Here is a 24,562-nt window from a genome sequence, read left to right on the forward strand (position 1 = left end):
TTATTTTGGGAGTTAGTTTTAAAGAACACTGATGACAAATGTTGCTTTCAGAGATTTAGCCAAACATAAAATGGCAGTTGTAGCTTTAAAAATAAAGACACAAAATCATTTAAAGTGAAACTGGCTCAATTACAAGGCAGCTTTGTCATGTTTTGATTGGACCCTTTTGCTTTGGCTTCTGGTATTTTTCATTTGAGTCTTTCGCATCTCTGTCTCCCTGCACTGGCAGGGGTGGCTCCCACTCCAAGGCCCACACAGAATCAGAGAGTGTCACACCCAGTCCATCTCTCTGCCAACACAGCTCTAATTCCCACAGTACGTTTGATAGCATTTTGTAGAGTCTAGTTGTGTACATTTCAAGTAAGGAGTCAGCCAGCCTTTCCCTGGAGAGGCTATTTCACAGCTTAATGCATCTCGCTGTCTGGAAGCAACAGCTCCCAGCATTAACTGTTTTGCACCCATTGCCGATACAAATCCTTTCCCAGTCTCTTAAGCCCAGCCTCTCACCTCATTAATGCGGATTTGCTGGAGCTCCTGTTCAGCTGCAGTCAGCGGGGCTGGGGCAGAGCAAGACGACACATGCTTCTGGTAGCCACTTAGTGAGAGGTCTTCCTGCAGCCACCAGACAGTAGAGAGAGTAAGTGTCATTAGCATACAGAATGAAGATCGCTCCCTCCCCGGACCTCAATGCCCACCAATGCATGAGAGATGGAAGAGAACGCTCTCCTGGAAGTTCTACACTGCTGCTGCTTTAGACTCTGACCACACAATCCAGTACAGTGTGATCTCACATCGTTCCCAAGGTTTCTCAAGGAAGTACAGCACAGCCTGTAAACAGGCAATATAGGGGCTCCACATTTTTGGCCACTATAACAGGGGGCTACTTGATACAGTATCAAAAATCACAGATTACGATTAGCTCTATATAGCAGGTAACACACTGTGTAGAGTGGGTAGCACATCCATTGTGGCACTATGACCTATATGACGATGTAGATTTGATCCCAACTCAGGAGAACTTACAGTCTACACCAATTGTAAGGGTTTGTCTACACTAGGAAATCTTACCAAAACAGTTATTCTGGAATAATTAATATGATAATTAATAATTATTCCTGAATAGCTACTTCACTGAAGTTTACAAGCACAGACAAGCCCTAAGTCTTCTTTTAGAAGTTAAACAAAATCTTAACTAACTTTCTCCACATTTCAAATAATCCCCCATCTGGAAGTGGTTTCTCCTTCCAGTTGCCTGACTGCAACACATTTTATGACCTGAGCAAATCTGTGGCAGCTGGAGATATTAGTTTGTTTCCACCTGTAACAGGTACTTATCCCAAGCTCTAGGCACAAACAGCTGACCCACAGAATTCAGGCTGGCTGATGCCAGCAATTTCAGAAACTCCGAGCTCACAAAAAAGTGAGCCCCATCCCCCATCATGTCCCTTTGGGAAAAAAGCCCTTGAAAAATAAGCCTACATTGGAGCATGCTCTGAAAGTCAGAAAAATGTGGGCTGTGTTGCACCAAGATGGGTGGCAGCTATTAGCGCAGGTGGTTGCAGTTAGCGAACAAGTTTTACTGTATAGCAACCTCGTTTCATTTATTGAGACAAGCTGCCACCTTGTGGTAGTTTTTATTTAAAACAGCAACTTTATAAAATACCATGTGCATTCCTCCCCCCACCCCGCAATCTCTTCTATAAATGTAACAATAGGTTTTCTTTGGTGTTTCACTAGATTAGCAGAAAAGAAACCTTATCTTCTGCGTAGTGCCAAGGGGCAATATGATTAGTCATTTAACAAATGATTTCCTCATTCAAAAAGAACAAGGGCTAAGGACATTGCCAGAATAACCCTAAATGGATGAAGATGCAGCCTGTAGGCAGTGAAGGGGTTAAAGGAACCAGCTCTCCCGGGCTGAGCAGACTGAAAGCAGCCTGTTCCCCAGCTGCCAAGGTAGTGACCCACACAAATCTCAGCACCTGCTGCTGAGCTGAACAGTCAAGGTCAAAGATCTCAGTCAATCTCATTTGTGCACAGGCACTTCGAGAACAGAGCGCCTGCAGGCACTCTCTTTAACCTTAAAAGAATGAAGACAGACTCTAAAGAAACAAAGAGAGAGCAGTAACAAAGGTGGGAAAAACCTAGTAGTGATCCAGGAATATTTTAACCCCCAGGTGTGGTATCCCAAGCAGTTTTGGCACTGGTTATTGCATCAAGCCTGATCTACACCTAAAACTAAAGTCAACCTAGCTACAGTTGCTAAGAGGTGTGAAAAATTCACACCCAAGAGACACAGTTAAACCAACCTAAGTCCCAGGTATAGATCCAGCTAGGCCATCAACCTAGCTACCACCCCTCAAGGGAGCGGATTGACAAAACTGCTCCCTATTGCTGCAGCAAAGGTCCGCCCCACAGTGCTCCAGAGGTGTGGCCAGACCCTCAGATGTTAACCAGAAGGTGCTGTGGGCTTGAAGTCCATGCCGTGAGCAGGTGTCCATACCTTAACTGTTCCAAACAGCTCATCCTTTATGTGTCCTCCTCCAAATTCTTTTTTCACTGTTGCTCGGGTCGCTGCATACAGCATCTTCAGCCTAACCTGGACAAGTAGAGAGTGAGCAAGATCTATTCAGTGAGGTAGAAAGTTTAACAGGACCGAGTCTGGGCTCCTGCTCTCTGCTAATTCAAGGGCATCAGTTCTGCAGCTGCTGCAGTGCTAGACTTCTACTGTTGGTGATACTACAAGGCATCGGAGAAAACAGAACTCCGCTCATTAACAGGAATCCACCCCTATTTGTCATTAACTGCACCATCCTGGCGATGCAGTCACATTCACTGTCCTATCAGTTTCATTTTCACACAGCTATTGAATTAGTAATGACAGCTGAGACCCACAAGATGTCATCGAGATTCTAGTCAACCCAATTCAGTAACGTTACTGGCATGACAAGCCATACAAGCGTTTCCCCTACCTTTAAAGGGCTAATCTCTAAACACAGGCCATGTCTAATACTTGCTCCAAAATTGCAGCTTGCAGTTTGGATTTCAGTCCCTCTCTCAACTGGATCCTTTATTTGATTGATCTCACTGTTTAAAATTCCACTTTAAAGCAGCAGGAGAAAGCTGTGGCTTTAATTGAAGCTCATGGTTTCTAATCTTACCAAGTCAACTCCAGAGAATAATTTCTCCTGGCTATTTTGGTTGCCTCTGGTCTTCCACCTAGAGCCAGAAGCAAATTGCCTTTCTCCCCATGCGCCCACACACCATCGGAACCAACTTTTTGATTGCTTCTGTCCATAAGCTATTACTGTCCATCCCACATAAGACTGCTTTACTAGACTTTCCCTCCCCAACTCACCCCCACAAAAACCTGCTGTTAGTCAGTAGCCCCCCTTGCAGAAGAATTTTTGGATAGCCTGGACAGGCCAGAATGGCTTAAATGCAGCCAGTAATCACCTTACCACAAAGCACAACCTGACTCAACAGCCAGTGGCGATAACAGAAAGAGGATTCTGGCACTCCTGGGAGAGAAGGGTTCTGTAGTGAATTTAGGTCTGGTGGAAAGTGTCTGATTAACTGAGCCAAGCCAGCACAGGCAACAGCAGTGACAGCTTTAATAATACCACGTAACCTCTAGATTGTTCTTTTCATCAGTAGATATCGGAGCACTGTACAAAAGGAGGTCAGCATCATTATCCCCATTTTACTGATGGGGAAGCAGAGGCCCAGAGTGATGAAGTGACTTGCCCAAGTTCAGCCAGGAGAGCTGGGATAGATCCCATATCTCTCGGGTACCGTCCAAGTGCTCTACCCCCTAGACCACGCTGCCTCCCAGAGCAATCTGCTACTGTGATTCAATCTTATTTCATTCTAATCCTCTACTGTTGACTTGAGCTGAGCTTGGGTTAAGTCACCAGCTGTCACTTTCCCTCCTCTGAAAAGTGGGAATGAGAACACTTCTCTTATGGGGAGATTGGGGCTTCAAAAAAAAAAAAAAAAAAAAAAAACAACGTTAGGTGCAACGGGATCAGGTACAAACATTAATATCCTGACTGGCCACCAGGAGTCACTGTGGCTCTAGAATTAAGGTTTTTTTCTTGTGGCGTTTGATGTGTGTTGTTAGAGTAATACAGGCTGATAACTGGAGACGGTGTACAGGAGAAGGAGTCTGACCCACATGCTCAGGGTCTAACTGATTGTCATATTTAGGGTCAGGAAGGAATTTTCCCCCAGGTCAGATTGGCAGAGATCCTGTGGGTTTCTCACCTTCCTCTGCAGCGTGGATCATGGGTCACTTGCAGGTTTAAACTAATGTAAATGGTGGATTATCTGTAACTTGAAGTCTTTAAATCATTATTTGAGGGCTTCAGTAGCTCAGCCAGAGGGTAGGGGTCTGTTACAGGAGGGGATGGGTTAGGTTCTGGGCCCTGCAACGTGAAGGAGGTCAGACTAGATGAATTCATGATTGTCCCTGCTGGCCTTGAAGTCTGAGTCAACCCTGCATGCATGCGGTTACATGTCAGATCTCAAGCAAAGCAGGGCTGGGCTGAGTCGTGACTTGGGTGGCCAGAGGATTCTGTAGGTAGCTCTCTTCCCTCGAGTCAGTCCTGGATCGACCCCTGAGCAAACTGGAAGGGGACACTGCTGACAGGAACAGCTTGCAAATGAGACCTAAAACCCAGGTCTTGACCACTCATGGTGGCACTTTTTGCCAGAGTACGAGTGTTAAATCTTGGCCAAGTTTCCTCATGGATAATTACATTCCACTCCCTAAATTCTCCCTACAGGCTGGATTCACTCCTTACCTGCATCTGTCATGTAGTTTATGGGAGTCTGTTAAACGGTAGCCAAGCTTTCCCCCAGAGAACTGATTGCACACGGCATTACACAAGCATGCTACAGAACAGAGCATTTGCAGAGCATGTTAGGATCCATCTGGCTAACCAGCACTACACGGAAGTTAGATGATAAGCTCTGCTAAGTGAGTCTTCAGAAAATGATATACTAACCTTTGAATAATTCCAATAATTAGCCCTTAAATACAGATACACAAACATTCCTGCAAGTACCAGGAAAATTACAACTCTACAAAGAAGAATTTAGAGAGACCAAAGGCTTACGGGGGAATTGTCAGGGGACCAGGAGATGAAGAGCCACTCAAAGCCCTGTGCGTTCTGGGTGTCCAGCCGGTAGAGGATATAACATGGCTGTTGTTCATCCAGCAGCGGCAGCACAAAGGAGTCATAGTCTTTATCCCAATGGCGAGACAATTCCTTGTAGGCTCCCAGCACTAGCTGCTCTGAAAGGAAGAGAAGAACTATGAATTACAAAGCAAAAGTTAACACAGGCCACAGGGCTGCATGACTCATTGCTCCAATGCAGGGGTCTCAAACACGCGGCCCACGGGGCTATTTCCTGCAGCCCGCCAAGCAGCCCACCCCCGGCCTACCTCCAAGCCAGGGGTGAGCAAACCACAGCCCACGGGCTGGATCTCCCCCCGTGGCCCCGCGCCGCTCCCACTCCAACGCAACGTCCCTGAGGCCAGGGGGCGGGCGACGACAACTCCATGTGTTGCCATGGCTTCCAGGCACCGCCCCCCACATCTCCCATTGGCCGGGAACGGGGAACCGTGGCCAATGGAAGCTTCAGGAGAGGTACCTGGAGGAGCGGCAAGGCAGTGCACGAAGCCCTGTGCCCTCACCTGCCCCGCCCCGGGGCCGCATGGACATGGTTCTGGCTGCTTCCCAGAGCAGAGCGGCGCAGGGGCCAGGGCAGGCAGGCAGGGAGCCTGCCCTGGCCCCGGTGCGCACCACTGCCACCCCGGAGCCCACACCCAGAACCCCACACCCAGAACCCCTCCTGCACCCCAACCCCCTGCCCTAAGCCCCCTGCCATACCCCGCACCCCTCCTGCACCCCCTGGGGGCAGGGAGGGGGGGAAGTTGGGGTGGGGACTTTGGGGAAGGGGTGGGAAGAGGCGGGGCAGGGCCTAATGGAAGGGGTGGAGTGAGGGCAGGGCTGGGGGGGCAGTGAGTGGGGGGTGGTGTCAGTGATGCGGCCCTTGGGCCAATGCACTAGTCCTCATGTGGCCCTTGTGGTCATTTGAGTTTGAGACCCCTGCTCTAATGCCTTGCACTCCTGAGAGCTCAGATGCTGCAGCCCTATTCTCTGCTCTCCTACCTGAGAGAGCTTGTGCAAAGCAATCCAGATGCTATTCCCTTACGTGCATTAACATGTGGGGTGACTGTGCACTCTCAGAGCCTGTCGGGGAGCGGAGTGCATAATATCACCCCCATAAACATGTGCGGATGTTTCAAAAGTCCCAGCCACTAGGAGGTAAAGGGAAGGAGCAAGGTTACATGGGATTGCAAAGGGGCTCGGTCTACCCTATACCATGATTTCTGAACACAAAATTAACACTGGAATATGAAGCTTCTCCCATATCAGGAGAGCAGGGCTCAGGAGTTGCAGCTCTGAACAGCTGGATGAAGCTACCTGTTGTATTAGAAGAGGCACCAACGTGCTCAGGTTTTAATTAATCCAAATGGCAACTGCTCCGCATTGCCTTCTGCATTCAATGGCGTCTGCTGTGCTGAAATGTCCTGGGTGGCTGCCTCCTCCCAGAGACCTTCCCCACAGCGAGATACAGCCTCACCCAGTCTCTCAATGAGTGCACATTAAAGCAGGAGTTACAGGGGAGGAAGACAAGTGGGAGAAGCTGCAACCACCAGGGCTGAGGAGTGGGCACACAGGCAGGTGCCAGCTCCTCAGGGAGGGTGGAGAGGCTAGGACACCACAGCCCCACTATAGCCACTGTGGGTGTGTGGCCAGCACAAACCAACACGACTTAACTCTTCACAGCTACAGGAGTCACTCGGCCACTGCCTGCAGCGAGGAACTGATCTGTCAGCAATCCCACCAGCTGCTTCTCCACTTTGCAGAGCAGTTGATTTCCAGGAGTCCCAAAAGCTGGCTGGAATCCCCTGCTCAGCTGAGCTCCCCTGGAATCTCCCGTCTTCCAGCTACTCCTCATACCCATACAGCCTCTCTGGCAGACCTGGTGAGTGAGGCTCTCACAGGAGATGCTACCAGGGTTGCTACCAGCATTCCCCAGCTCTGCAGACTTTGATCAAATATGCGTGGATAGCTTCCTTCTCCCCACAGCCACCCGGAACCCTCCCTGCCCGCTATCCCCGCTCCTGTCCAGGCTAAGGTTCCCCACCCCTCCCCAGTGGTCACTGGTCCGGTCCCTAGGCTTTCAGCTGAATTACAGCAGTGACAGGGGAAGGCAGCAAAGAGTTTGGGGCCGTTCCCGGAAACCTCAGTTTCCCCTGTGATGCAAAAAGGGGAGAGAAACAACCACTGAAATACGATTGCCAACACCAGCCGCTTCCTGCCCATAGCCTGCTGCTGTGGTTTGGTCCAAGCACGCATCCTACCATCTAGGGAGAAGGGAAGTTCTGGGCACATCTCGCTGACACCATTTTGATGGTACTATGGTGCCACGCAGGGCAATACCCTGCGCCTCCTCTTCCTGCCGAGCTTGTCAAGGCTGATGCCAAGCCACGCAAAAGGTGTCAAACATGCCTGGAAAGGAAAGTACTGAGCATGCAGGGGAGGAGGAGCAGGGCAAGGCACCATTCAGGAGTAAGAGCCAACGAGATGCTAGCTCATAGAACTGGGGTTTCCCTTCCCCAGTCAAACACCCTTCTGCCGTGTTGCAAGGAGGGTGAGCAGGGGGCCATGCAGTGGAGTCTGGGGAATCCGTGTAAAGGAAGGGTTGGGGTGTGCAGGAACATGACGACATCTTCACATGAGCAAGGCACGGATTGAGGAGAGGTGCTGTGGAGAAAGGCAGGGTGGGACCCACAGATCAGCTTTCATGTAGTACCTCCAAGTCAGACCCCACTAGGGCCTTCCAAAGCAGCAGGTCTTCAGCAAACAGCCCCAGCCAGAGCCCTTCGGGAAAGAGCTCACATGCAGCTAGGGAACATTCCTGAGCCCTGCAGCCATCCCTGGAGAGAGGTGACGCTGTCAGTGTGTAACAATACAGTGTGTGCAAAGAAAGCAGAGACTGTCTTCTCAGGGCCACAGCGGCCCCAAGGGGCAGAGGAGTCTTGCCTGGAAAGCTGCATTCGTCCAGTCCCTAGACCCAACCCAACCCCATCAGACTCACATGTCGAGGAGCCTTGTGTTCCAAAACAAACGACATGCTCGTGGCTAAACACAGTCCGCTAAGTGCAGGGTACCAATGGGTGGTGAGCCAGCGTCCAAACGGGAGCACAGAGCCTGCAATTTGTACTTCTCATATCCAGTCTTCCAAGAGAGGCCACAAACAGTTTGTCTGTCTTTTCCGGCTTCTTGCCACATCCCAGGATAGTTCCCATTGGTTTCAATGGGAATCTCGAGCCAACAGAGGATTTCCACTGCTCCTTCACCCAGGGCTTAGTGACGTGACAGGGGTTTGTAAGGTTCCCACTCGTGCTGTGATAACCCTGGAGACTTAGGTTTCCCAGAAGCTGAAAGCAAAGTAGCCTCTGCAGGGTCATCAGGTTATCAAGCTGGATGAACACAGAGCTCCAGGAAGAGCAGCCTACCTGCTCTGCCCCCAATATTCTTCCGGCGCTACCTTTCCCAAATAACCACCACTGATATCCCGTGGGGTGGGAAAACACATGGCCATGGGCATCTCCCCTGTGTTTTGGGATTCCCCAGGAGGATCTTCAGGAAGCCACTGAGGAAGAAGGTGGAGTGCACCTCCTGCACACCACAAGGGTAGCTGGTGAGGGGAACATGCTCTGGGTCCACCCAGAAGTGCCTCCTAATCCCTGGTTTCAGAACTGACGGGACATCCTCTAGGGATTCTGGCGCATTGCTGCTAGGGGACCTGAGTGTGCTCCCGAGCTATTGCTTGAGCAATTGTGGGGCGCCTCTCCATGTAGGGGTTTGGGAGGCAGTGGCCTACACCAGGTGGCACGTGGATGAGCCTGTTGGATTGAAGAACAAACCCACAGAAGGGGCCACCCAGTCCAGGAGGATGAGCAGGAGCCACAAGGCTCCCACAACTTTTGAAGATGCCCTATCTAAAGCAATGGTTAAAGTCTGTTTGTGTAGGGGTTGCGCTTCCCCCCCCACACATTCCCTGCACCACTGTACAAACACCCAGCCCCCGCATGTGCAATGTCAAACTCAGCAGGACTGGGTCGGAGGATAAATAGAGGTTTCATACAGCCCCAATTTCCACCTACCCTCATCACAGCTGCATCCTCTGGCATATAACCCTATCCCACACATCCACTGCACTTGACACTCCAAGGGACCTAGCAATTACGGTTTTGCTTCTGAAATCACAGGAATTCAAATCCACCAAAAATGTATTCCGTTTCTACCACGCACCTCAGAAAAACTAGGTCCAGATTTCCAGAGCCATTTACACACACGTGAATAATTTCTGCACACAAATACTGAAACTGCCTGCAAAACTGCAGTTGGGCAACTACGTACCCCTTTGCCTGTGAGTTTAGCAGTCCTGGACTCTCAGTAAGTTACAAGTGGCACCATGCCACAGCACTGATAATGCATGTGTGCGCAGCTGAGGGAGAGACTATTAAGTGGACAGGTTTCAGAGTAGCAGCCGCGTTAGTTTGTATCCGCAAAAAGAAAAGGTGTACTTGTGGCACCTTAGAGACTAACCAATTTATTTGAGCACAAGCTTTTGTGAGCTACAGCTCACTTCATCGGTCTGAAGTGAACTGTAGCTCACGAAAGCTTATGCTCAAATAAATTGGTTAGTCTCAAAAGGTACCACAAGTACTCCTTTTCATTAAGTGGACAGTTACCCCTGCAACTTGGCCCACTTCCACTGACCGTCAGCCCATCTCCAATACATCACTTGATTCAAAACAAAAGTGCTCACAGTACAGTTTTCTCTTGCTTCCAATCAGGAAAAGGAAGCTTTCAGGTTTGCAATCAGCCCTGCTGGACTTTTCCAGCAGGGTTCATGTGATCTGTAAGGTCAGGTTGGCAGATTCCCACAGATTTCCTTTGCTTGCAGGGGGCAGGCATGCGTGTTGCTCAGTCTTTACCCTCATCATCCACGTCTCTGGTACCAGAACATCCTCAAACCGCTCTCCACCACAGCTGAATCAATCACACACACACACACACACAAGCAATCTGTTTCGCTGCAGTTGCAGCCGTCGCAACTCAACCTGTTTGTTCCCAGCTGGCAGATCAGTGGGGAGATCTCAGGAGAGCTGAACACTTCCTCAGGGAAAGGCACTACACTGCAAGACAGCAATAAAGAAGTCAGACTGGGGAGAACTATTAGGACACCTATCCATTCACCCACTCCCTTCTGTTCACCATAGCAACGTACCATTAAGTGCTTTGTCCAGCCTCATGGCGAATGACTCAATGTCCAGTCCCATCATCTCCTCCAGGAGACTATTCCTCAGTCCAGCAGAGCTCCCCCATTATATCCTCTCTGATATTCAACCTTCACTTAACTTCATTCTGCTACCTCAACACCCCTCCTGGGTGTCAACACCCTTCGTCCTAGTGACAGACACGCGCAGTTCCCGTTCGTCCTGCACCCAGGCTGTTTGGTTCCTTCCTCCCAATTGATCCCTTCGCGCTCTGTGCTGCTAAAACACCCAGGGTCACCAGACGTGACCTACCTTCTCACACACACACTCACCCCTTAAGTCTGTAAAGTACATTTTTCCCTACAGCTACAAAGTAGACAGCTATCAACAGTACTAGATAGAGGGATCACGTTTCAGATGCAGACTTATCTATTGGAGCAACTGTTTCTATCCTCAGGTAACCAGGTTCTTGTGTTAACACAGCTCCCCTTAACTTGTATAAATGAGGGGAGCGGAGGGGGGAGGGGTCCAGCAGCAGGAGGTTCTCAGAGAGGGGTCCTGGCTTTGGAATTTGTTTCCTTTACCTTGCTCTGCTAGAACCTGGATCAGGGAAGCATCAGAACATGCTGCCAGACTCACCTGTATCACCCTTAAAGGTGAGGTGCTGATGACTGGGGACTGGGTGAAGGAGAAGGGAGTGTTTGGAGTTGAAGAAGGTCCTACCCTTTAAGTTTTACAGGCATTGCTCTCTCCGTTTGAGAGAGTTTGCTTAATAATTGTGTTGTCTATTTTAGAGTCAAATTAAATAAAACCTGCAAGTGCACCCCACCACCCTGTCAGGAGTGGATGGATTTTACTGGCTACACCAATACAGATCCTAACATAAAGGGGAGAACAATTCTGGATGCCAAGTCAGGCAACCAGGAAGATACAGCAGGGAACAGAAACCATAAGCAAGCACAGGACAGAGAGCCACTGCCAATTTCAAATCAATGGAAATTAGTCCATTAAAAATAAAAATTCAGATTTGGCCCATTTAGGTGCTAAAATTTTAAATATTGTTTCACGTTCCATTTTTAGACGTCCTAAGGGGCTTTCTGTTCCTTTGGAAGGGACTGAAAGCAGGTCAATATACTCAAGTCCGGTCCTACATCCTCTCTGGGCACATCCCCGCTCTCAACCTCCTCCATTTCAGCTCTGCAGCAATTGTTGATGTGAAGCCCTTCTCACAGCGACGGGGGCCCAGCATGCCTCTGAATTTCCAAGGAGAAGCGCACAAGAGCAACGTCATGACACTAGCGCAGGAGAGAGTGTGCAAGTGAGCATCACCAGCGAAATGAACGATACACAAAGGACTGGCAAACACACAAGCTCAAAGAATCCCTTTCTGTTATAGTGGTCTTGGGTACAGAACTTTCAGCTGGGAAGGTGTTTTTTCAATTGGACAGTATCCCTTTGACTACTTCTGCTGGCTCCAGGAGGAGATGCCAAATATTCTGAAAAATTTTGCATTAACTCAGAAGGAGAATGGAGAGATTGAAAATGCTGAAGAGGAAGGGACCAGGCCATCCCTTGGTCACCATGAGATGAAGGGCTCTCTTCCAACAGCAGCCGGCCACAGCCTCAGGCAAAGAAGACAAGCACAAGTACTGACAGCACTCACACCCTGTAACAGCAACCAAGAAAACTACCTGGGCACATGAGAATAGATCAGACACAGAAGATCACCAGTGCTAGCCAGTGTGCTGTATGTGTCTCAGGCTAAAGACCATCCTGTCACAGAGCCTGATCCAGGGCCCACTGAAATCCATGGGAGTCAGGCCCATGATTTTCACGAATGCAGCCAGTTTGGGCAGTGAGGGAACCTGAAGTGAGGCCAGAGACTCCAGCCAGTAGGAGAAGCAGCTGCCAAAGCAAGGTCCTCTGGACAGTCACAGAACTCTCTCTGCCAGGTGCTGATTGGCTGTTTGTTCCAACCTTCTCCCTCCCTCCTTGTCCTTTCACCTCTGTCACATCTGCCCTTACCTACAGGATGGTTACAGCAGACAAGAGGCACCTGCCATTTGGGTTACAGGGAGCACCTCCAAACTCCAGATGCACAGAGGTGAAGGGACAGACACCCACTGGGCAGCTCAAGATTCAGAGGGCTGTGGTGGGGACTGAGTATGTAGGATCCCTTGTCTGCCTTTCTCTCGCCAGAAAAATAGGTTGCATGGGGCAATTTTTCCCCTTTCATTTGCAGACCACCTCTCTGGACAGGTAGCTCCATCAGTCAAGTGAGGCCCTGCTGGCTCTGCAAGCGCGAACAGGCAGGAACACGATTAGAAGTTGTAGAATGGCTGGGACTTAACGATGGACTTCTGGTTCCAGGGACACCTCAGTCCCATCTACACGGCCACTTTCACCATTCAGTAACCGGGCAGGGGACAACAGTGTTGGAATTGAATCCCCTGGTGCGGTTACAGATGTAGCATAGACCAGCCTGAAGCTCCAAGTGTTTAGGGAGCAGACACATAATCCTGAAGAAGCTGACAGAGAGCCATTCCCAGGGCTCCCACACCCTCCAAGGCACCTGTCAAACAAACATGGGCGTTTCCAGGCTTGAAAGGAAACTAAACCACAGGAAATCTGGTCAGGGAGAACAGTGCATTACAAGTCAGTTTCCTTAGGAGCCCTGATCTCACCAATACACGATTGCCAGTGTCAATAAGAGAAGACATTTCAGGTGCAATTCCCTAGAGTGCTCAGCATTGGCCTAACTTTGCTCCCATTGAAGTCAATGGTAAAACTCCCCTCGACTTCCAGGGCAGCAGAGCTACGTGGATGCTGAGCATTTCCTAATATCTCACCCTCTGTTTCTATTAATCCTTGTTTCTACTGGATGGATTTTTGGGGCAAACAAGATGGCACTGACTTCCAGCTATTCAGAAGTCATGCTGTCCCTGATCCTTGTCTCACCTTTAGGAATTGCCAGTGAGCATTTAAACAAGCTGTTGAAACAGACAGAAAAACTGGTAAACCCATAAGTGATTTTCTTTGGTGTATTTTAGCTTCAAACTAGCACAACATATAGGCCTGAGATGCACAAGATCGGAAATGTATTTAAAAAAAAAAGTATCAATCCTTACATCACTGATCAGCAAGTAGCTACTGCACTTACTATTAAACTGTTTATTCTGCAGGTGTTGCTCTGGTGAAGTATTTTAGGAGGAAAAGGAGAGATTAACTCATCAACCTGAAATGGCCTAGAATAAATAATCGCCTGCTAGGGCAGCATTTTAAATTTCTTCGCAAAATTAACCAACAGTAGGTGTGATTTTCTAAATTCTGCACAGGCAACCATCTACCCAATGTGCATTGCACAACTGTCACAAATAGGTATGTAAATCGAGTCACTTTGCATGTAAGCAACCAGAGAGATGCATTTGAGGAGCATCTGCACATTTGATCAGATTAGTCCCTAGGTGTGACTGTTGACAGAAACCTCAGTTTCCTTTAAATTCTCTCTCTCTCTCTGCTTTGATGTTTTAACAATGCTCATGCTAATTTCAGTCTCTGCTGTGCCAGTTTGCCTTTGCTGCTGCTGCTGGAGTCTGTACGACTGCTGCAGTCTGATGCATCACTTATCTTCCGCTATTTACCATGCTTCCTTCAATTACTACCCTAACTAATGTGATGATTTGCCATGCAAATCCCTACTATCATCTTTGTTCCTTTCTCAGCTTTAAAAGCTTTCCTCTTCTCTTAAGATTGCTCCAGACTAAAGAGAGAGAAGCACAAAATTAGATCAAAAAAGGAGAGCTGACTCTTAGGGCTGGGACACTGCATGATTTCGTGACTCACTGGGCCTCAGACTTAAATAGCTCCTTCCACCTCCCAGACTGGCAGCTCCCCATCTCCTTCTTTCCAACCCCTAGCTACAGAAAAGCTCTGCTATTGAGCTAAAGGTTGCGTGGCTCCACTCTGGGCACATGGCTTGGCAAAGGCAGGCAATTAATTGCGCTGATTCTTACAGAGAGGATGAACCTCATCCCCTCAGTACAATGTTCACTACTAGAGCCTTGCCTGGAGAAATGGAAGCCATTAGGTGGGTATTAACTAGGGTTGCCAACTCTGACTCAAGTTATTCCAGGAGATTTCCCCCTCCCCAACATGACAATTAAAATCTCCCGGATTGCTTTCAATAGTCACTGGGAGACTCCAGGCCAATCCCGGAGGGTTGGCAACCCTACTATTAACAAAATACTAAACAGTAGTGAAATACCCTGTTCCCACCTCTGTAAACAACGGGTTATAGCTGGGAGGGAAGAAACCAAATGGGACTGGGCAGTGGAGCAGGTGAAGGTCAGGAAAAACTTCAGACAACAGGAGTAACTTGTGGGTTGCCAGTAAACCCCAGGGAATCAGTAGAAGCCCGAGGGCATTAAAAAAATAAAACCAGGACACTTGTCGGCACATTTGTTAGGGTCAAGAAACATTTAGACAAAATGCCGAAGTACACTCTCTCCCCACCACCTCCCGGTGCCATTAATGCCAGCTTCTGCCTTACGCAAGACATGCATAGTTCAGAGAGCGGAGGGTTTCTCTGACCAGTAACTGCGTGCTGTGAATGGAAGAGTAGTTGTGCAGGTGAAGACTAAGCAGAACAGTTCTGGTCATGTGTACATTCACCGTTCCTTTTGCCTTTTCACTCCCAAACATTCAGTGCCTTCGCTGTGATGCTCCACAGCATTGTTTGCTCCCAGGGAACACAAAGCTCATGTTACTACCACAAAAAGGCAATTTGGACCAAAGCAGTTAAAGAGCTCTACCTGGCAGTCAGCCCACATTTATCATGCACTTTCCACTTCTAGTCTACACACAGGTTGCCCCCCAGGCTTCCCCAACAATACCCATCAGCACACCTCAGCCTGTTTCCACTGAGGAACTGAGTTTCAAAACACATCCTAGCTACATGGATGTACTCCCACTTTCTATCACTGGAGCCATGTGACTTGAACAAACATTTCACACATTGAAATGAAAATCTGGGGCCCCACAGGGAAAACCAGGCAGATGTCTCTTTATGTGGTTTGTAACGTTTAAAACTAGACTGGATAAGCAAGAAGATGTGCCTGAGAGAGCAATCCTGCACTGGACTCTGGCAAGCAGGTTCCATGAAGCAAGAGGAATTAGAGATAGAAAATTAACCCATCATTCAATTACCGTGAGGAACAACCAATGTCCCCTGGCAGAGCAGAGATCTCTGCAGGTGTCCTAACCTGGGAAGCAGCCATTTGTTAACATTTTACAAGAGGCACACACAGCTGAGCAGCAGCGGCTCTGCCACGTATCACTGGGTGCTGACTCACACCACTCCAGCACAGCACATTCCTCTCACACATCGTTCCTGGCCCCAGGAACAGAGTCTGGCTGCTTAAATGCTGATCACTCCTTCCCCCCCAAGTCACCGAGGATGAGCTAGTCTGTCTGCACCCAGGCAAGAGAGCTGCACTGCGGTAGCTGGGGATGGAGAGAAACAAGCCACTTAGCTTTAGGCCACGGGTAGGCAACCTGTGGCACACGTGCTGATTTTCAGTAGCACTCACGCTGCCCGGGTCCTGGCCACCGGTCCGGGGGACTCTGCATTTTAATTTAATTTTAAATGAAGCTTCTTAAACATTTTAAAAACCTTATTTACTTTACATGCAACAATAGTTTAGTTATATATTATAAACTTATAGAAAGAGACCTTCTAAAAATGTTAAAATGTACTACTGGCACTCTAAACCTTAAATTAGAGTGACTAAATGAAGACTCAGCACACCACTTCTGAAAAGTTGCCAACCCCTGCTTTAGGCAATACCTCTGACTCTCTCAGCGTAAGTTCAGAGTTAAAGCCTCATTATGCATCCTCTTGCTACAATTACTTGCATCTTGGATTGGGGGGGAAACTGATGTTAAGCATTTTAACCCTTGGAAGGACAGGCACAGAATTCAGCAGGGATAGCAGTGACCTGCTGCCCTACTGGCTGGCATGCAGGTAAAGGGATAGACAAAGTATTTAAAAATAAAAACTGGGGGAGTGGGAGGGGGACATGTGCTCCCACAAAGGCTAAAGTAATAAGGCGCAATGGATTCCTCCATCTGGGATACATGAGTGGCTGACAGTTGCTTTGCCTCATCTGCTGTATCTCCTGCGATCTCACGCACGTTCCAGTTCATTCTGTGGCGATGCTTATTTACTTGGAGTTCCTTAAGAATCAACTTCAAACACAGAGCTTGAAACAACCTGGATCCCTTAGAGTTTTTGTCCAGAACCTCCAGGTCCAGATCTCAAGTAGGCTGGAAGATCTGTTTCTTTTCTCCCTGGACAACAGCATCGACACCAGAACCAAGGAACTTCCATGAGCAGGAACTGAAAGTCAGCTTGAATTTCTGTCAGGGTCACAGGTTTGTCTGATCTCAAGGCTAGAGTGCGTTTTGCAGTCAATGTATCTATTCTAAAAAGAAACAGGAGACTGACCCCCTGTCATTTCATACCTAGCGAGACTTCCTCTATTGTCCTGGCTCCCTCCTAGTTTTCCTACTGTTAGCGTGCGCTGGAGTTCTGTATTCAACGACTACTAACGGTCATGACTGTACCAAGTGGTGCTTCTAGACCACACAAGTAAAAGAAACTTTGCTTCCTTAAAAAACATGCCAGGGTTTTCCCTGGGGGAAGAGGAGGGTTCTCCCTTTGCCCACTGCCTTCACCACCACTTGCTTCCCTCCCGCAATGCTCACTTCTCAACTTCACATGCTCCCCACTGCTTCACACACAAGCTCATCCCTGGATTTCCTTCCCTAGTCCTGCTTCCTTGGGCTTGTCATTTTGCTACGGCTGGTCTCTAGTGACAAGGATTCTGTTATTTTGGCCAACCATTTCTGCAGGGACAGCTCTTAAAATACATCACCAGTGACTGTTCAAATGGAGCAGTGCAACATTCGGAAAGATTTCAACTTCCAACAGATCAGGCTCTGGGGAACGATAAAACTTTGATCAAGAAGCACTGCAATGGAGCTAGAAGGCAGATGGAACAAGAACAGGAGAGGCAGCTGGGATGGAATTGAACCGTGCCAAGCTTAAAGCCCAGGGTCTGTGGAGATGTGAGAAATAATAAATAAAGATGCCTCCTCAACCACCCCCAACTACTGAATGACTCAACTGGGGAGAGGTTTGCACAGGCTAGGCATTTTTCTGAAAGCCTAATCCATTACACAGCATGCTATTTACATTTGGGAGAGTGCTTTGCTTCCTGACCCCTTTTAGGTTTGCTCACAGAATAGCCATTAGCAGGCTGCTTCACTTTTAATTACCATAAAAGGCAGACCGTCCACAGCTTTGGTCTCCCGCATACTGAGCTGGCCTGCTGTTCTGCAGTGATGTCTGCAGGGGGACGGACAGACCTCAGAACAGTGGCAGGAGAACACTATAAAGAGAAGTCATGAGTCTCACGACAGTCTCTGGAGCCATCCTGCCTGGTGTTCCAAGCAAAGGCCCAGGACGCAGGGACTCCCAAACTCTAACCCTGGATCTCACACAGACCTTGGGCAAATCGCAACCTCTCTGCCTCAAACTCCTTGTTTCCAAAAAAGCATAGAATTGTCCAAGAGGCAGGGAGTAGAGAGCTCTTTGGGGCATTACTAGTGTTACCCAATACTGCTGTGCACAGAGCTACTGTGTTGAGTGGCTAACTTAAACCTACCTACTGCACAGGGTGCTGGACACTCTTTGAAGATGAGAAGTTCCAGGCAAACACTAAGCACTATTATTATATGCCCAAATAAATTTGTTAGTCTCTAAGGTGCCACAAGTACTCCTTGTTCTTTTTGCTGATACAGACTAACACGGCTACCACTCTGAAACTAAGTATTATTATACCCCGAACAGGACAGCCGGTGTCAGTGTAAGACTTTGGTAGAAATCCACTCTGCCTAACACCTAGAAGCAATCCAAGCAGAACCTGCATGGATACAAAAATGCTTTGCAATAAAATTAACTTTCATAAAACCAGGAAGTGTCTCAGCATCTTCCATCTAGCCCAGTAGCTCTCAATCTGCAGGCCACTTGCGGCCTAATCAGCACACAGCTGTGGCCCATGGGACATCCTGAGGGCCATACAGGTAGCATATATATATTGTGTGGATGCGGCCCACATAACAGAGAGAGCTGCATATGCAGCCTGCAACAGTAAATAGGTTGAGAATCACTGATCTAACCCTTAGAATAGCAAACGTGATTTGACGGCCAACCCCAAAGGAGCTGGCTGCTTGCAGTCAAGTTCAAAGAGGCAATGAGTGGAAAGTTCTAACTTTGCAGCACGAAACACCCGGCTGGGGAATAGCATCGTCAGCTGCCCAGCCTCAGGGTTGGCTAGATAGAGAGGGGGATGGTGGACACAGGCAGGCAGGGTCAGCCTGGCACCATATCAATCCGTTTCTCTGCTAATGTGTCCATTTAATTTCAGGCCATCTCAGCAATGCCAGCCTATGACAGAATAACTGAATGTGCCTGCTTTCATTACTCATTTGCTGAGCTTTCTAACCAAAGACGAATGGAGCATACACATTTTTAAATAAGCATCACTGCACTGTATGGGCTCAGGATAGCAATGGGCTGGTTTTCTAATACACTCCCTTCTCCCAAATCTGGTAACTCAGATGCCATTCCTGACGCAGACACACTTGGAATGGTATTTCAACCAAAGATGTAATACCCCATCCTCAGCCTCCTCCCTTCCCCATTCCCCTAGGCCAACTCCCATTTAGGGCCCAATTCTCCTCTCAGATCCACACAGTAGATCTCGATCCTCCTATTCTGCTCTCCCTACATATGCAGAACAGGAAAGCAGAATTACGGGAATATGGCCTCTGGTTATCTCAAAGGTATCACTTTCAAAAAAGGGAAATCTAGACCGAAGACCACCCTAGTTATCCTAGGCCTCCAGTACTGTAGCACCTCACCATTTAATTTTTTTATCCTCAAGAGTCCCCTCTGAGGCAGTGCAGTGCTGTGCTGCTAGCCCCATTATGCCTCAGTTCCCCACATGGACAGCGGAAGTGATTTGCCGTAAGGTCAGACAGGGAGTCGGTGGCAGAGCAGCAATTCAATCTGGGTCTCCCACAACCCAGGCCAGCATCTCAACCACTAGTTCATCCTTCCTCACTGCAGGAGCTCCCCCTTTCTGACTCCTTAAGAGAATTGAAGAGGCTGTCCTCAGCCCAAGAGTCAAACCCAGTATCAGAGCACTGGCTCACTAGAAGGACTCAACTGGCAGCAATCATTCCTTCATCAGTGGGTCTTGCCACTATGTGCTTTGATCTAGTGAAATTTGTCACTAGAGCCAACTGCTATTATCCCTCAATTCACCTTCTATCCCAACAATTCCTAGTAAACTGGTTAAATAGGTCTCTGCATTTCCTGTGACTATCCTGCTCAGACACAGTCAGGCATTTCTGATGGGTAAAAAGCCATTTGCTGATTTCCTCCGCTGTACTACGATAGCCACACACAATTTAAGGACTGATGATCATTCCAGGTTAGCTGCTAGCAATTCTACACAATCTCTGTTGATCAGATGCCAAGTCCCATGTCTATACCTATTCCCCTCTCTACTGTTGGGAGCTTGGGCTATACAAAATGTCCTCCACAAAAATAATCATGGGGAGATTCACACAGGAAAACCAGAACTCCTGCCCTGCAGATAAGGGGAGCTCACAGTTAAATCCTCCCATACAGTTCCCCATGGAGTCCTCAAGTTCTACAGCAACACGTCATGCAGATGAAGATATCCCATTCGGTCTCTGCAGAGATGACATGAGTACACCTCTCATGAGTGGTGACGAACGTATTCTTACTAAGATCACCAGTTGCAAATAATCCAACACTGAATCAGCTGCACTGAGGGGAAAGAGTGGGCACCCTGCTTATGCATAAACCTTACTGAATTGATCTTACCAAGAGCCCCATGAGCCAGGCAAGGATTATCTCTTGTTACCGAGGAGGAAACTGAAGCGCAGAGATTAAGAGCTTTATTTTCAAAGATGCTGAGAACTCTCAGCTCCTACTAATTACTCTGAAGGGGTGGGCGATCAGAACTTCTGAAAATCAGGCCCCAAGTGACTCTGCCCAAGGTCACAGTGAGTCAGTGACAGAGCTGGGAACAGAACTTGGAACGCCTGACTTCCAACCCGTGGTTTAGTCACAAGACTGTCCATTCCTGTCCTATCAAACATCCAGCCTCTACCTGGAAAATCCCTGGGTATTGCAACATGCTAGGGCACACGGAAGCAAGCAGAATCTGCTCAACATTACGAGCATGACTTGCACTAGTCCCTCACCCAGCATGGAAAGGATACAAAACTAGCACCGAGCAGAGAGAGAGATACTGACTCACACAGGAGAGGGCGAAGGGAACGATGGAACATCCTGGTATATCTGGGTATGATAATCTATGCAGGAAAAAGCAAAACAGAACTGATTGGACGTAAGTTCATTATGCCTCCTGCTCTATGGGTAGCAGTAACTAGTCAGTTTCCTATTATGCACTCTGGGTCCAACTCTGTGCAGCACCTCCAGCAGGTACCTTAGCAAAGGCCTCAACACATGGGTGGGGGTGCAGAGGTGGCTTTACGGGTCTTAGGTTCTGATGTGGGGGAGGAAGTAGCCCCTTGCGTGAGTCTGAGTACACCCTAGCTGCTCTAACTTAAGCAGCGCAACTCATATAGCACCAAGGGCTATGTGCCTGCTCTCTCCTGCTCCCTGCACATCCCCTTATGCTAGGGTCTGCACAGAGGACAGCATAGGGCTGTTTATAGTGGCCCTATGCAGTGTGCACACCACAGAAGCCAGTCGCAGTTCCTTTCCAGCCCCTCTATGCAGATGGAGAAGTACATAGGGGCTGAGGTGGGGCACAGAATCTGTCTCTAACATTTACCTCCACAAATTCATTGAGAGCTACAATGCAGATTTCATGCATTTCCACATGCCCTGGCAGTACTGCAGAGAACACGCCCTTGCGATGCTGAGGGATCGAGCATACAAAGCACTGGCCAGAAGAGAACACAGATGCAATGAATGCTGCTGTATTTATTACAGGATAAACAGACATCGTCTTTCGCCAGCTGATTTCTGAAGTCTCCACCTGATGAAGTCAAAGACAAGCCTGCCCATCACCCCAAAGAGAAACATGCCCGAGCCCTTCTGCCCTAGCAAGCAGCTGATGGGCTAGCATGGATTAACGTCTGCAGTGCAGGTTTTACAATGGTCAGCTAATCAGTAATGCAGCCTGCTCTGGGACATATTGCAGTTAGGGCTATGGAAAACCTACCAAAAAGGTTCTGTAGTAAGTTAGCAGGCAAATCAATGCCTTGTTCCATTTATTTATCTGATAAATGTGAGCTACCGAAAGTTACCTTTTGATAGCCCAAAAACAAAACATGCCACGGACTGATTTGCTCCACTCAGTTTAAACCCAAATAGAAATAGTAGGAACTGGAAAAAATCCTAAAGCACAAGAAACTGGGGATGTGAAAGCCATAAAACACACTGCGACAGGAAGAAATGCAGTCTAGGATCTGGTCTGAGTGAACACCTTCACTTACTATCTCTACATCTGGGGCCTGCTCCTCAGCAGCTGTAAGTCTGACGAAGTGAAGCTGTGCCAGGTTACGCTAGCGGAGGATCTGGCTCTGGAGTTTTGCTCACCCTATCCTATGCTGCTTTCAGGTCACGGAAGGAGAAAGCATCCATTGGGCTGACTCGGCCCTGGTCCACACTACAAACATATGTCAGTATAACTACACCGCTCAGGGGTCTGGACAAGGCAGTTATACCAACTGAACTCCAGCGTAGAGAGAGCTATGTCAGGAGGGCTTCTCCCATCAACTGAGCTACCGCCTCTCAGGAAGCTCTCCCTTCAGCACAGGTAGCGTCTTCACTAAGCGCTACAGCACCACTAAGTGTAAACAAGCTCAGGGATGCTGCTCTTCTGAGGCTATATCTACACCAGTGATCTCGCGCACCCTTATCAGTAAAAATTTTTTGAGCACACACCTCCAATATATGTATAAATTATACAATATATTGTACAGTAGTACATGTATATAAATTATAAAACACACAAAATAGAAATTGAAAAACAATGAGATAAAGATGAAAAACAATATTTTTAGAATCATTTTTTTTTATTTATTCACAGTACAAAAAACCTTTTTGCTCTCACTAAAAAAAATTTATATTTTTAGTGAGAGTAATAGGATTGAATATGCTTTATTATTTTTGAAAATCTTGGTTTAACACTGACACAGCGGGCACTCAGGGCGGGGGGCGGGGTCTGGGAAGGAGTTAGGGTGTGGGAGGGTGCTCAGGGTGGGGGTGCGGAAGGAGGCTCAGGGCTGGGGCAGGCAGGAGGTGCACTTACCTGGGGCAGCTCCTGTTTGGTGCAGGGGGTGTGCCGGTGGCTCTGCACAGCGCAGCACCACCCCCATGGCCACGATTCTGGGAGCCGCCCCCCCCCAGCAGGCAGGGCCACCCGGAACGGAGGGGCTTTAGGGCCCTGGGCTAAGGGGGCCCCGGCCTGCAGCTCTAAAGCCGCTTTTGGAATGCGGCCCTGAGAGCATGAGCCGCAGGACTCAGGAGGAGCCGGGGCAGCCGCGCAGCCAGCGGCTGGAGAGAAGCAGTGCTTTGAAGGGGAAAGCGCCGCTTCTTTCCGGCCGCTGGCTGCGCGGCTGCCCCTGCTCCTCCACAGGCAGGAGGACTCAGGGCCGCCCCCACCCACCCCCCCTCCGGCGGTGCTCCTTCTGCCACGCTGTCCTTTTGCTCCGGCAGTGCTCCTCCTGCTGCGCCCCCCAATCGATCGTCTTGCGCACCCCACTTTGGAGACCACTGGTCTACACTACAGTTTATGCTGGCATAACTTCTGTCTCGGGGGGGGAGCAGGGGAAAGAGGGGGTGGTTAATAAATCACCCCCGAGCAACATAAATTACACCAAAGTAAGCACCAGCTTCTCCTGCCAACATAGCTACTGCCACTGGTGGGGGGCTGGAGTAGTTCAGCCGATGGGAGAGCTCTCTCCCATTGGCTTCGAACAGCTACACTGGAGAGCTTACAGCGGCACCGCTGCATTGATTCAGGTCCGCTGCTGTAAGCTCTCTAGAGACTAAAGGCACAGCTACACTAAAGAGACTGCTGAGGAAAAGCTTAAGCACCAGAATAAGGAATAAACTCCCAAACTGGGAACAATCCTATAGCCACTCGTCGCCTCATTGAAAAAGGCTACACTAACAGTCCAAAGCACTACCATTTACAGTATTACTGCAGCATCTGGAGTGCTTATCCTTCTCTTAGGTGTTTCTAGAGCACCCATCACCCAGTGGGCGTCTCCTTCCTGTAGGATTCGTTCAAGGGAAGTTGGCAAACAGCCCCAGGGAAGCAGAACAGTCTACACCAGCAAAGCCATATTGTCAGGACGCAGCCCCAACATCCAAGAGACCTGACAGAGAACAGCAAAGCAGATACCAGCACTGCATCAGGCCAGACTGACTATGAACCCCTTACTGCCACTGGGAAGCGGTACTGGCTGCCTGTACAAGTGACTGCTCCCCATTGGAAACAAGTGGATCACAGTGGGTCCCATAGAGATACTGCTGAAGAAAATAAAAGGCATCAGAATTCTGCTCCTTTAAAATGTCAGCTGTGTTCACTCCACACAGTCTATTCTGAGCAGCCACATTCCAGGAGCCCCTAGTGGGATTTTCCATCGGCAGCAGCAAGGTCTTCTCTGTTATAGCAGGATCGGACACAGCCATAGAGAAAAACAAGGCAGCACAAAGAAATGGAATTAAACAGAACTTACCATCCTCAATGACGACTTTGATGAGACGGATCGAGCCGTTCCGGGCCTTGGCAAAAAAGTCCTTTAACTCTGTGGTGGCTAAAAGAACCAAAAACATTGTGATCAAACTTAGTAGACAAACCAAATGTTATTCTGCTCTTCAAACCAAGTAAGGGGGGGGGGGGGGAGGAGAAGGGGACAAAAACTAATAAAGAACTAAGTGGAAGAGAGTCAAAAATCCCTGATGGTAAAAAATGGACAGAATAAAAACAAAGCAGCCGATTTCACTTGCTGTGTGATCTACACTGTGAAGGATACAAAGTCCTGTCTCTCAGAGGT

The 24,562-nt window shown here is 48.6% G+C and overlaps 1 protein-coding gene across 6 annotated transcripts in view; it reads right to left on the reverse strand.

Moving 5' to 3' along the window:
- Positions 1-24,562, reverse strand: part of TWF2 (twinfilin actin binding protein 2) — an 81,875-nt gene that overhangs the window by 29,705 nt on the left and 27,608 nt on the right. For 4 of the 6 annotated variants that reach the window (XM_043550840.1, XM_043550839.1, XM_007061855.4 and 1 more), the window contains 4 exons: positions 24,245-24,322; positions 5,121-5,299; positions 2,504-2,599; positions 508-612 (listed from right to left, as the gene is read on the reverse strand). In XM_043550840.1, the coding sequence (XP_043406775.1) occupies positions 508-612; positions 2,504-2,599; positions 5,121-5,299; positions 24,245-24,322 (458 nt within the window). The remainder of the gene's footprint in view (positions 1-507; positions 613-2,503; positions 2,600-5,120; positions 5,300-24,244; positions 24,323-24,562) is intronic. The other 2 variants (XM_037903797.2, XM_043550841.1) reach the window with 2 other exon arrangements.

The sequence above is a fragment of the Chelonia mydas genome, chromosome 7 (assembly GCF_015237465.2).
Source record: "Chelonia mydas isolate rCheMyd1 chromosome 7, rCheMyd1.pri.v2, whole genome shotgun sequence".
Classification (NCBI taxonomy): domain Eukaryota; kingdom Metazoa; phylum Chordata; order Testudines; family Cheloniidae; genus Chelonia; species Chelonia mydas.